Raw genomic sequence first — 12,494 nt, forward strand, 5'->3', positions numbered from 1 at the left:
GGCAATAACCTCTATTCAAACATTTGGAAATACTGAAGTAACAAAACTAGACGAAGACCTGACTCAAAATGGCCACATGATGGCAGCAAAAAATCAGCGCTGCTGCACATTTGCACAAAATGGTTAACTTGTTTTTCCTCTAGTCATCTCTCTAAATTATGTATTCCTTAAAAGTCTATGCATCATCATAACTATCAAAAAAAATAGTTTAAACTAAGGAAAGCTGTTTACAGCTAAGCTTGTATCTGAGAGCCCATGATTTAACCCTTTTTTTTTTAATCAAGTAGATAGCATTTGTTTGTTTTGGGTGTAATTTTATGCCATCGGCAAAAACAAAAGGAAATAAAAGCCAAACGAAACCAATCAACCATCACCACAAAACCCAAACCAAGAACCCGACCCTTCACTCTAGGTGCAGGAGGAATAAAAGAAGTAGCACCAGGATCTAAACTTCTCAGAAATTGCTGCAATCATTTAGATCTTTGCTTACAGTAAGTGAAAAATTCAAATTTTAGCATAAATTTTCCATAAGCACTCAAATTACAGGGAAGGAATTAGCTGCCTGATTCCCATAGAACAGGTGTGTGCCCTTTGCCTATTGGCTGATCCAGCAGTGGACATTTTGGTATGTCTCAGTAAGTGACTTAACTAGTTTTGAAGATCATGCTGCCATACAAACTCCATAAAGTAAAAATCGTTCAGCGCCTTAGAATAGAGTATTAGAATGCCTTACAGTGTTTGTCATCACAGTCCACAGACAGGTCTAAAGAACCTGTTTTAATTTAATTAGGGAATTCCTTTCAATCTAGAGAATCCATTTTGCAATCCAAGTTGGAGATGCATGGCTGCAGTTTCAGTCATCTAATGAACAGTTAGAGAAGTGCAAGGTGCTCTTAGGAGAGCTGAGGTTTTACCCATGTTTTAGCAATGTGTTGTGTGCTTACAGCTCAGTGTCATGGTACCACTCATAACAAGGACCACACGTAGGTCCTTGCACATTGCTCACTCTTTAGGAAACTTGGCACATCTGGGAGCCAAAAGTCACCAAAGTTCTGTTCATCCTGAAAGGGAGCAGATGCTCATTAAGAGCTGAAATACTTAGAAATATAGACTCTGACCATTTCTCTTATGAGAATCTCAAACATAACTCTCACATTCAATGTCTGTGCACCTCTTCTGTCCTCTTCTGCGTTTTGAGTGATTGATTCACAAGCTCAATGTTCCCTTAATTTACTATTTTATGTTCTATAACAATTCAACTATACACATAGACAAAAAAATCTGATCTATGATGACTTCTTCATAGAAATGTACTGCCTTTTTCACGCTCTTCCCATACAGGCATGCAGAGGCACCACACAGCCTCAAGCTAATCAATTACAGGAGCAGCTGAAATCTCTTATCACCTGTGTGGATTGGTGGAAGATGAAACAATTGGGAAAAACCAAATATTGCCAACTGGTTTCTCAGATACCATCTGGCAGTAGGCCACACTGTGGAATACAGTAATTTAAGCTTCCAGAGCCTTGCACAGGAGCACTTACACATTTTCTCTAGAGCACCTCCCCAGTTCTTTCTAACAGAAATCTCTAACACTCTGCAGCTCCAGCCACTGCCACCTCCCTTTTTTTGACTGCTCAATACTTACTTATTCTCACCTTTTCATTCTTTCCTATTAATTGCCAAAGGCTGGCCATCTCCACTCTTGTGCTGCCTCCTCAGTTCCATGTTCTACCTTAAGTCGAGACAGGCAGGCAAAAGAAAAGAGAGAAAAAAAAAAAAAAAAAAAAAAAAAGGCAAACTACCAGGAGATGAGTCAGCAGAGAGAAACTCGTGCTGTTACCAGTTTCTGCATTCAGTATTACAGTAGGTACTGGCAGTGAGAATAATTGCAGGGAAAGTCTGTGAGCACTGGAAAGAGACACGTTCTGTTTCTCTGGAGCAGCAACATCTGCTCACGTGTCTGGGCACATGGATCAGAGCACCTTGCACAGAGGTTCAAGGAGTTTGGAAGACAGACAGAGGAAGGTTTTCCAACCAATGTGCTAGTTTCATTGTGCTCAACGCTTGTCTTTCACACTGAAAGTGAAAGGCACATTTCTGTTACAAAGGCCAAAATGGCAAACACCTGCCATAAAATGTGGAGGAAAGAGAGTTAATCTATAAAAGTCAGAGGATTATTAAAAATAACAATCTACTTTACCCCTCATCTTTTTATGTAGGTAGGTAATCTTGTATAAGCAGCTGAGATTTGAACTGTAAAAAGGAACATATTTAATGGCTCTTAGTTAAAACACTTTAATATTTGCAGTGTTTGCAATATAATGAATAATATTTTAAGAAATAGAAAATTAGAGAACCTGCACATCTATACTTGTGTTTTAGATTAAAAAACCCCAATCCTATGCCTATATCTAAGATAAAAATAGCTCCTGCAATAGATGGGTGTAAGAAGAAATCAGTCCATATACTGAAAGAAAACCTCTTCCTATAATAGAGTTAAATTACACGATCATTTCATCGATGGAAGGGAAAATACTGAAATTACATATTTTCTATTGGAATTTCTTTTGTTCTTACTGTCATCAAGACCAGCTGGATACTCTTTGAAGACAACTAGGAGAAATTTAAAACCAAGACCAAACTCAGTAACCAATATGCCAGTGAAAAGCATTACCCACAACTCAGCCAGATGCAATGCTGGAAGGTATTGCAAACTAGTGTCATGTGAAGGAATGAGAATTCATTGGAGGCTGAAATCTGACAGTATTTGGCTGTGTTTTCTCACCATCACCACCTCTGTGTCTGTAGGTCTCTGTCAGCTCCCTTAGCTACTGTCCCCAAATGCTCCCTAACTCCTCTCCAGCCTGACACCTTCCCCTTCTCTCACACTGCTTTAACTTCCCAGGAGCTCAGAGTAAAAGGTGCTCTGAGCCAGCAACCATCAGCCTTCTTTCTTGCTTTTTCCAAAGACCTAGAAAATTCTGCCAGCAATCTCTATTAATAAGGCTTGTGCTTTTCACTACTTGTTCAATATTAGAAGTCTTACTGTCACACTGAAATTTTCATTTGATAACTACATTTCTCAGTCCTGAGGTTCTGCAAAAAAACCAAGTGCACCAAAGCCTCACCCACTAGAAATTCCCATCAGCCTGTTACGACCGTCAGGCAGCAATCCCCCATGTCAGACTAATACTTTACCTTGTGCACCATCCCATCAGTTATGGTCCCCCAATCTGTCCACCACCTGCATGTACAGATGCTTTGCAAACTGCCTGCAGGAACGCTGCCTATGCTTTCTGGCAATGTATTAAATTTGGCAGAGGCTTAGGGTGCAGCTGGGAGGGTTTGGGAATGTGAGAACCAGCATGCATGAGCCAGGCTTCTGGCACAACACTGCAGCAGCCTGGAAAGCTGATCTTGAGGACAGCCCCAGAAGGACCCTGAACCTTTATTTATGATGAAATTGTTATCTGTTCTCTTCATTTCATTTTGAACAACCACTAAAAAAGGATATGAATGTACCAAAATTTTAATAGCTATTTTTCTAAGGGGATTGAAGGGTGTTAAAATGTACAGGGCAGACGTGGCACTGAATCGGAAGATTGCCTTCCCTTTATTCAATACTATAAAGGTCTGAAAAAGAGAAAGAAAAGACATGTATCAGAGTTTATTCACTGTAGATTCTCAATTAAAAACTGTTACAAGTAAGCAATCACCAAAATTTTAACTTTTTAAACAGTTAATACACAAAAGCATGAATAACTTTTCAAATAAAAATTATTTCCAGTACTTACCTGATGAATCTAACATATGAAAATGTAATTAGTTCAATTAATTGATGATTTTGGTTTACTACTTTATTAAGCAAACTCAGTAAAGTAATATTCTTTTTCATGTGTTTGTTGTAGATAAAGATGCATAAATTATTAACTGAAATTTTAATTTTATTTATGTTTTCCCCCAAAAAACTCTCCCTGTTTGAAATAGTACAAGCAGGGTGTGGATGTGCATTCTCCCCCATTCCTTTCAACCCTACTTGGGGACTTCATTGATATGTTAGTCTTGCTAACTAGAAATCCTTCTGGAAACTGATTTAGTAGACTATCCACTTGTTTAAATTTTGGGGTTTTGTGCTAAGGAGAGAGGGAAATAGCAGCAACATACACAGCCATATTTAGGTAGGTTTCTAAGGACTGGAAATCTGAATATAACTAACTGGAGGAGAGCAAGAGACAATCCCAATTGATCCTCCTGCACAATTGTGGTTTCCAGGTGTGAAAATTCCCCAGAAAATACATTCTTTTAAAATGTAACTTTTAATATCTATGGAACTAATCAAATTTAGAGAAACTTGCAGGCATTCAAGCCTTACTTCAGAGGACTGTAGAAGACTCTGTAGATTAAAAGTCTCATATAAATCCATGAGCCAAAGCTAAACAGTATGAGAGCAATCATTGCTTTCCTTCCACTGCAGGATATCACAGCTGCACCTGCCTTAACACTACAGCACACCAAATGTGGGCTGTTGGGTTCTTTTGTGTCACTAAGGTGCTCTTCAACTGCAAGATAAATCAGAAAAGAATGAAAAACAGTGCAAAAGGAAGAAAGGTTCAGTAACCCAGAAGAAATCTTCATCCCGTAAAAAGGATGATGCAAGAATAACGTAAATTCAAATTAAATTAAAGGAAAATTTCTAAAATTGCTTTTTTTTTTGTTTTTTTTTCCATTGTCAGAGTTGTATATTTTGCACATAAGCTATGAGAAAGCCTCCCTGATTTTTGTTAAGTTGCTGATGAAATGAGCTGTAAGCTAGAATTCCAGTGGAATTGTGGGCAAGGGTATGTTGGTTTCATCTGGTGTCCATGACATGAAGTATTGCTTCTAGACTGTAAGAAGTGAACTACATGACTATTTCCAGGAAGGCTGGCAGACAGGGAAAATATGCCAAGGAGGTTCAAGGAGGACAATGCTTCAGTCTGCTGAGATTTGGAAAGTTTAAAATGTGTGATCTGTGAAGTACAGATACAAATGTCTAGAAGCACACAGGAGAGAGATGTGGAGATGGAGGTTTACTGAATGCAGAGGAGAAGCAAGGATTAAACTGTGAGGAAAAGCTGCTCCAGTCTCAGTGGCTTCTTGCCTGAGCTGTCCCTCCATCACAGCTCTACAATGAACAGCTTCTCCTACAAACAAACCCCTCAGGAGTAAGAGACGCTACCAGGCAGACTTTACACTGTCTTGAGTACAAACTCAAGATGTGTAGGAATGTATAAGATATGTATATGATTTCCCACTTCTGCACAGAAATGAAGAAACTGCATGTGAAGCTGAGGACAGCCTGAGCTAATGTTTCCAAATTACACATCCAGTTTGGGCTTACAGGAAACAGCCTGCAGATGGCCTGACCTTACATGAAGCTTTCATGTCAACTCCTGAAGCAACCAACCAGATGAATGACTTTTTGGCACAATGTTTTAAAGCCTCACACCCCAAGGGGAAAGGTGAATTTCCTCTGCCAGATCTGTCCCCAGCCCCCAGGACTCACATTTCATATGCCTCCAACTCATGCTCTTTTGATAGTTATGAGGTAGTTGACAAAATGCATTAAAAATCACACTTCCTACTAACTCTATATCTAAGACTACTTCCCCTTCATTTAGTCAACCTACATTTTAAAAAACATCTTTGAACACAAGCATATTAAACATACATCTATTTTCTAACATGCCTTATGGAAAATAACAGCATGCTGGCACAGTTCCAGTTTCGGTTGGAAGCTGCTGCTATTTTAGCTGTTCTACTTTCTGCTGCCCTGCATAAGCAGAACCAACCAGACATAAATTCCCTACCTCAGTTTTAATTTTTCACTCAAAGCATCTTTGTGACTTGGGCTTTCAGAATGACTTTGTTGGTCCTCTAACTTCTAGCTTTAAATATGAATTAAAACTGTACCTTATTTCTGAAGGAAAATTTTCATTAAAAAGTACAGGTAAGAGCTGATATAGAACCTCTCTGCTATGTCTGCTATATCTCACTTCACTTTCAACCCAGTTGCAAGCCAATGTGTAGGCAGTGTGGATGAACATGAAGTATCGTACCCAAAGCTGTCAGCACAAAGTAGACATACACTAAGAAAAGCTAGTTAAATTCTAAACAAACTGTAACATGAATGCTCTTATATGAAGGATTATATATAAATTTCAGGCTTTATGTTTTATTCATTTTTATAAAGGCACAAAACCGACTCACACTCAAAGTATTTGAGTGCAAATACAAATTCAGAGCTCCCTGAAAGGAAGTCCCTGATTTGCTGTTTTTGCATCTATAACCAAAAACCAATCCATCTTCTGCCATATTTGAAATAAAACCAGAAACTCAATTCTTACCAGGGCAAAGGAGGAGAGGAGTGTTTTGAGATGTAGCTAAGACAGAATAGTCAACACTGAATAAAGATAAGGTCTCTGAGAACCTCTTGAGATAAAGAGTTCTGAAAACCTTATTTTTTCTCTCCCTCCTCCTAGTTAGCTTTAAATGAAGTTTCTGGAAGGCTAGATTTAGTGCACTGTGTGCTACCCCACTGCATTTCCACCTTCTGAAAGACAGGAGCAGATACAACACTGAGCTGGGTCTCAGCTTCTCTGGAAAAGCTCCCACAGCAGCTAGAACAGGACACTCATGGCATCTGAGAAGTTTCCATTTCTTGGGTTTGTGGTTATCCTCTGAAACAATGTTTTCTAGCAAGTCCTTAACTTTTTTGCTTTGCTAGGACTTTTCACTTAGAAATTATTTCACAACTATGAAAACATCAATAGTGCATTCACCTTTGCTAGTGTAATACATTGAAAAAGATTTACAAAATATTTTTGGGTCTTTTGCAACACAAGACACATCTGGGAAACCCAGGAGTTAGTGACTTGATCAGATTAGAGACTGATATCTCCTTTTCCAGGAGAAAAGGAGGCATCTTTGCTGATAGACATAATTCAGAACATTCTGGCAAGAGGCAGGGCATGAAGTGGCAATAAACAATGTTACATCTCTATCACTGCACGAGGAAAGTGAAGTTTTTCCCACTTAGTTCCACTTATTCTCTCCCTCCTCTTTAATGAAGCAGCCTAGGTTAAGAGGAAAAGAGCCAGCCCTGAAAGTACAAAACCAAGTGGACCAGATTTTGATTCCTGCCTGCAGGTCAGGATCTTAGGGGAATCCAGCTGCTCCATTCTCTACAGACAATGAAGTGAATTTCGCTGATCCTTTGTGATGGCAGCCGGAGCATGAGCAGGCAGGCGCTGTTATAGTGGGAACACACACATTTACAGAAGCAGAACACAAAACATGAGTGAACTCTCCATTCACTTTTAATCAATTTTGGATTAAAAAAAAATAATAAAAAATATCATTGCAACCCTTTGGAATGCTAAATTTCACAGTTCTAAAGACCAGCATTATTTGCCACGACAGTCAGCAGCGTTTCAGTAAAATGAAATCCTAAGGATAAGAAAACATTCTATTCTTTTACAATAAAATACTTATGTTTCAAGGGTACAATTGGTGGCTTTCAGGCTATCTGTGATACAGTGTAAATCAAAAATACTATGAAGTGTGTAAACCTGTTGTAATGGGCTGTCCTATTGTCAAACAAGAGTTGTCAATACTTTTCCTTTCAACTTCAGATTAGTATTGGGTACGGATATATCTTCCTTCATGGTAGGTTTTGCATAGAAACACACTTACAAAACCATAAAAATATTATACCTATTTGGGTTTTCTTCTCTTAAAAGATTTTTTATGTTAACTTTTCATCTCAGGCCTACCTCAGGCACAAATTAGGGGTCTCAAACCAGCTCAAATTATGTATTTATTTCTTATTCGCTATTTAACTGCATCAAATCATGGCATGCACAAACCTTTTGCTGAAAAAAAGCAGTCCCAAGGATAGAACATAAAACACTCTAGATGACATTTAAACATTCACCACATGAAAAATACAGTGAGCTTGATCAATCTTGGTATAAACAATAGGAAAAAGAATAAAAAGCAAGAGAGATGCAATATTTGAAAGGCAAATTATGGATGACTTCATTCGTGTCCCAAGGTTGTAATAAAAAAATATTCCTCAAATTCCTATACATCTTTTCCAAATAAATACAGTGACCAGTGCTGTGAGCAACCATTTGTATTCCCTACTTTAAAGTTTGGAAGCCAAACTTTTGGGTAGTTTCTGTCAACAAATCAGCTGTAGTTTATGCAAAGATCTTAACAGAGCTCTGAAAAAGCAGTGGCATTGGGTAATCCTCTACACTTGCCCTAACCCCTTCTTGCAAATAAACATTTTCCTTTATTCTGGTGTTTTTTATTAGATCTATGACATTTCAGATGGATGCTTCACCAGGGAGAAACAGAACATCCCTAATGATTGTGCAGCAGTGGTCACACTGTCACATTGGAGAAGGTGTGCTAATGGACTTCTTGGCTTAACAAGATGGAATTCAGAGAGGGGTAAAGAAATGTTAAACATTACAGAGATAAATACATTGAGCATTCCTATGTATCTTACTAGAGATGTTTACTCCTGCTACAAGCTTTTCTCAAATTATTTCTCCTTCTGAGACTTTCAGGAGCATCAACTGCTGCCAATAGTTTCAAAATACAAGTGAAACAAGACATAAATATTTCCAGAATTCACACACAGTTAGATAATAAAATTTAGAAATTAGATATTTAAAAGTAAAATTACAGGTGAAAAACTGAAATGGATGTTGATTTTCTGTTAGGAACATCCATTTTCTCTTACTGAAGAAAGAAAAAACAGAATTGAAGCATTTGAGAATTTTTTGCCTTGTCTTAGACTGACAGGGCTGTTTCTATTTCTGTCCTGCAGAAGATTAAAGCACGTGCAGAGAGACAAGATGTGGACTTCAGCAGAAAGAAGAGAATCCCAGAAGATTCTGTATGTGTTTGGACCATACATGTTTTGTGAGTAAATAAAAAGATTCTTACTTTCAAATAGTACAGAAACTTGACTGAATATGCTCAGCTGGTTTCTCCCATTTCTTGCAATTCTATCACCATACCTGGCTGATTTAGTAAGTTTTTGGCCCTTCACATTTGTGAAGGGAATGAAAGGGTCTTCCATACCCAAGGGTTTGATAGGCATATCTATTTTAAATCATACCTATCATGTAGCTGTTTTCACTGCCAGAAACATAAGACAGAGTGATTTGGCTATAAAAGTCCAGGATGAGCTGTGGGCAGGTAGGGATAAAATTATATGGAATAATGTATCATAAACAGACACAATTAGTACAGAATTCTACAAGGCCTGCTTTTATAGAAACACATCTTTTATCTTTGTAAAAGTAGAACTGTGATTTAAAGATAAATCTTCATATACTGTGAATGGCAGATAAAGGCTCTTTCAGAGGCACCAGATAATAGAGATAAAAAATTTGTTCTTTCACACAGTATTTTCTCTCTTGTCAAAATAGGACTCATAAATCACATGAAATTTTGCAAGCTGAGACACTTAGAACACAGTAGTTTGTGAAAGTCAAAATAACTACTATCTTAATATTGACATTTTTACAATCATAGAATGCAGTAGTTAAAGTATCACCCAATCTAGCTACAGCTATCAAGCATGAACTTTTTCTGCTGCTTATAGGCTGTGCAACAGGATCATTCTAAAAGCATTCCACACCTGCCAAAGGCCAGTTTCACTAAAACTTTAAAATCAGTTTTTATACTCTTTTTGTTACATTTACTGCTTATCTGTTTGTTTCCCTATTGATTCCACAAATTTCCTAAGCATTTGCTATCAAAGCAGATTTCTGTGAAGGAAATGTTCTGTGCATCAGTTCATGGAGTCAGTTTTAAATATGAATAATCTTAGAGAATTTTTGTGTATACAGTATTAATGTATGTTCATTTTTAAGAAGTTCAAAAAGTATATCTGTTATTATATATTCCCATTTGTATAAGTATTACATATTGCTTATAATCAAAGATCACACATTATGATTCATCTTTGATATAAATGTTCCTTTGGTATAAAGTAAATTACATCAAAGAAATAAATTTTGAGGTAAATTAAAAGAAAAGGGTGAAAAGCTAGTAACCATTAAGGCAAATAGGTTCTGGTTGAAAATTAACATACTGAAGTAACAAGCTCTATGATGCACACCAAGAAAATGAAATGAGCATAGTAACACACTGCAAACACTGGCATGTGAACAGGATTGATATCAGACTCACTTTTTTATTGATGTAATATGGATCCATGTCTTCCAAGGGCTCAGACACCATTCCTGGAGGTATGTCACCATATATAAAGGGGAGTGTTTTTCCTGCCTCCAAGTCACTGTTTGGTTTTGGCCCATTTTCATCATCGTCTTTGCGATCTTGTTTAGGGTTCTTGGCTTTTTCTGCAGCAATGCGTTGTTCAATAGCTGCAAGAGACTCTCTAGTGAAGTATTGGAAGCTGTCTGGTCCTGGTGGTACAAGCACTGACTGCTCCATCTTTTCATCCTGCACATTTTAATTACCATTTATTCTTCTGCATAGGAAAATACTAAAAGAAAGCAGAAAATAAAATTCAAATAAACATGTTGAAATCACCAGGTAAGAAAGATGCAGTAGTTATTTTCAAGTGCAATTGTTTTTGCAATGCTGAATTGTTAAAATGCACAATTTGAAAATTATGTAAACAAAGTAAGCAGTTTAGTTGGTGATTTGGCATTTGTAAGAAGCACTTGTGTTATTCTTACACTAGTTATTGAAACTGTAAAAATTTCTCAGCTTCAGGACTACAATAGTCTTTACTCAAAATAAGGAAAAGTTAAGAACAATCAAATACATTCTTTCCTCCTAAGTCTAGTTATATTATGATCACGCTGCTCTGGAATCAATCAGGATTACCTTGGTAACTATAAATAGAACAGTTGAACAGAGCTAACACAGAAAATTTCACTGAGATCAGCAAAAGTATCAGAAAACAAGCACTGTAAAAACAGAACTTCCATTTTTAAAAAAGTCAATTTGTATGTTATGAAGTATTAAAGTAATGATTCCAAATATATTTTTGTATGGGAAATTATTTTATATAAAAAGAGCAATTGCTGGGTATTATTTCAGTTTAGCTGTTACTGTGTCTGGTTCTTTATAAAATAACTGTAACTAGAAAATTCTGGAAATATTCTAGTATACATATTTATTTATGCATAGCAATTGCAAATATAAACCTGTTGGGAAGAAAAAAAAGAAGGAAAAATGAAGTCCTGTTAAGACTACAGCTTTGGCATCTTCTATGCTGCTGAATAAATTTCTGCTGACACCAGACATACAGATGAAATGCATATTTGGGCTCACAATGGTGCATATATCCCTCATGCCTGAATGTAAAGAGGTAAATGCAGTCTCCACCCACTGCAGAGATCCTTAGGAAATGATCAGTCAGCCTATCAAGAGACCCAAGGGCCAAGGCAGGTCAGTAGTCACTGAAATAAGCCAGAGATATGGAAAGAAAGACAAATAAGAATACAGTAGCAGGTAGGGGGCTGGCGGGAAACACATGAAAATCAATTAAAAGGTGACAAAAAACTCAAGGAATTGAAGAAAGTTGCTGGAAATTAGGAAGGAAATAGAGATTAAAAGTGGCTCAAGAGGAGATTGCAAATGACTGAAGAATTAAGGGAGAACAGGAAGAATGGAAAAAGATTTTAAAAGTAGGAACTTTGGAGGATTAGCAAAATAAAAATTACACGAAAACAAAGATAAATAAAACACAGGTGTAAGAACAGATTACTGGCAAAGGAGCAGAAAGGCAAGCAAATACTAATAGGGCTAGCTTTCTACTGAGTAAATGTCAATATGGAGAATAAGAAATTAGATGACAAATAAAGGGAGAAGAAATAATAAAGCTGGGAATAAAGAAAAAGGCCACAAGATTATATTAAGTAATAAATCTCAAATTCTCTTGATCAATAGTGCAGGGTGAGCACAGCATCTTAATCACATTTTTGTAGCGAGTACTAGAATGTAGCATATAAAACAAGAAAGAGGGGTGAGAGTATTTATGATCTCCACAAACCCAAATGTCTTGATTTAAAAAAAATGTTAAACCCCCCCCATATTACACACAGGTTTATAAGATCATCACCCACAATTTGAGGAATGACTTTCAAACAATCAAGGTGCGAGTTTCTCACTGTAAAAAAAATTAAAGTGAGCTGATCACACCCAAACACTAAGTATTCACCCATGTAGACACTCATGCCAAAACCAGTTCTGTACAGCTTTGCTTCTTTTCAAGGGAAAAGAATTATACTGTTCTGTCTCCCTTGGTGGGAGCGGGGAGCATATAAGGAAATGTACCTCAGCTAAAAGGGATTTCACATCTTGACTTTCTCCACATAGCGAGTATCCTCTAGACAGTCCTCAGCTCCCTATGTCATGGTTCTGTCTACTTCTGTGAATTGCCACTTCAGTCACTT

The 12,494-nt window shown here is 37.2% G+C and overlaps 1 protein-coding gene across 7 annotated transcripts in view; it reads right to left on the reverse strand.

The window, feature by feature from the left end:
- LOC110469652 (sodium channel protein type 1 subunit alpha) overlaps positions 1-12,494 on the reverse strand; it is an 88,887-nt gene that overhangs the window by 52,715 nt on the left and 23,678 nt on the right. For all 7 annotated transcript variants that reach the window (XM_077785019.1, XM_077785020.1, XM_077785025.1 and 4 more), the window contains 2 exons: positions 10,258-10,573; positions 3,516-3,636 (listed from right to left, as the gene is read on the reverse strand). In XM_077785019.1, the coding sequence (XP_077641145.1) occupies positions 3,516-3,636; positions 10,258-10,521 (385 nt within the window). In that variant the 5' untranslated portion in view covers positions 10,522-10,573. The remainder of the gene's footprint in view (positions 1-3,515; positions 3,637-10,257; positions 10,574-12,494) is intronic.

Source organism: Lonchura striata, chromosome 8 (assembly GCF_046129695.1).
Source record: "Lonchura striata isolate bLonStr1 chromosome 8, bLonStr1.mat, whole genome shotgun sequence".
Taxonomy (NCBI): domain Eukaryota; kingdom Metazoa; phylum Chordata; class Aves; order Passeriformes; family Estrildidae; genus Lonchura; species Lonchura striata.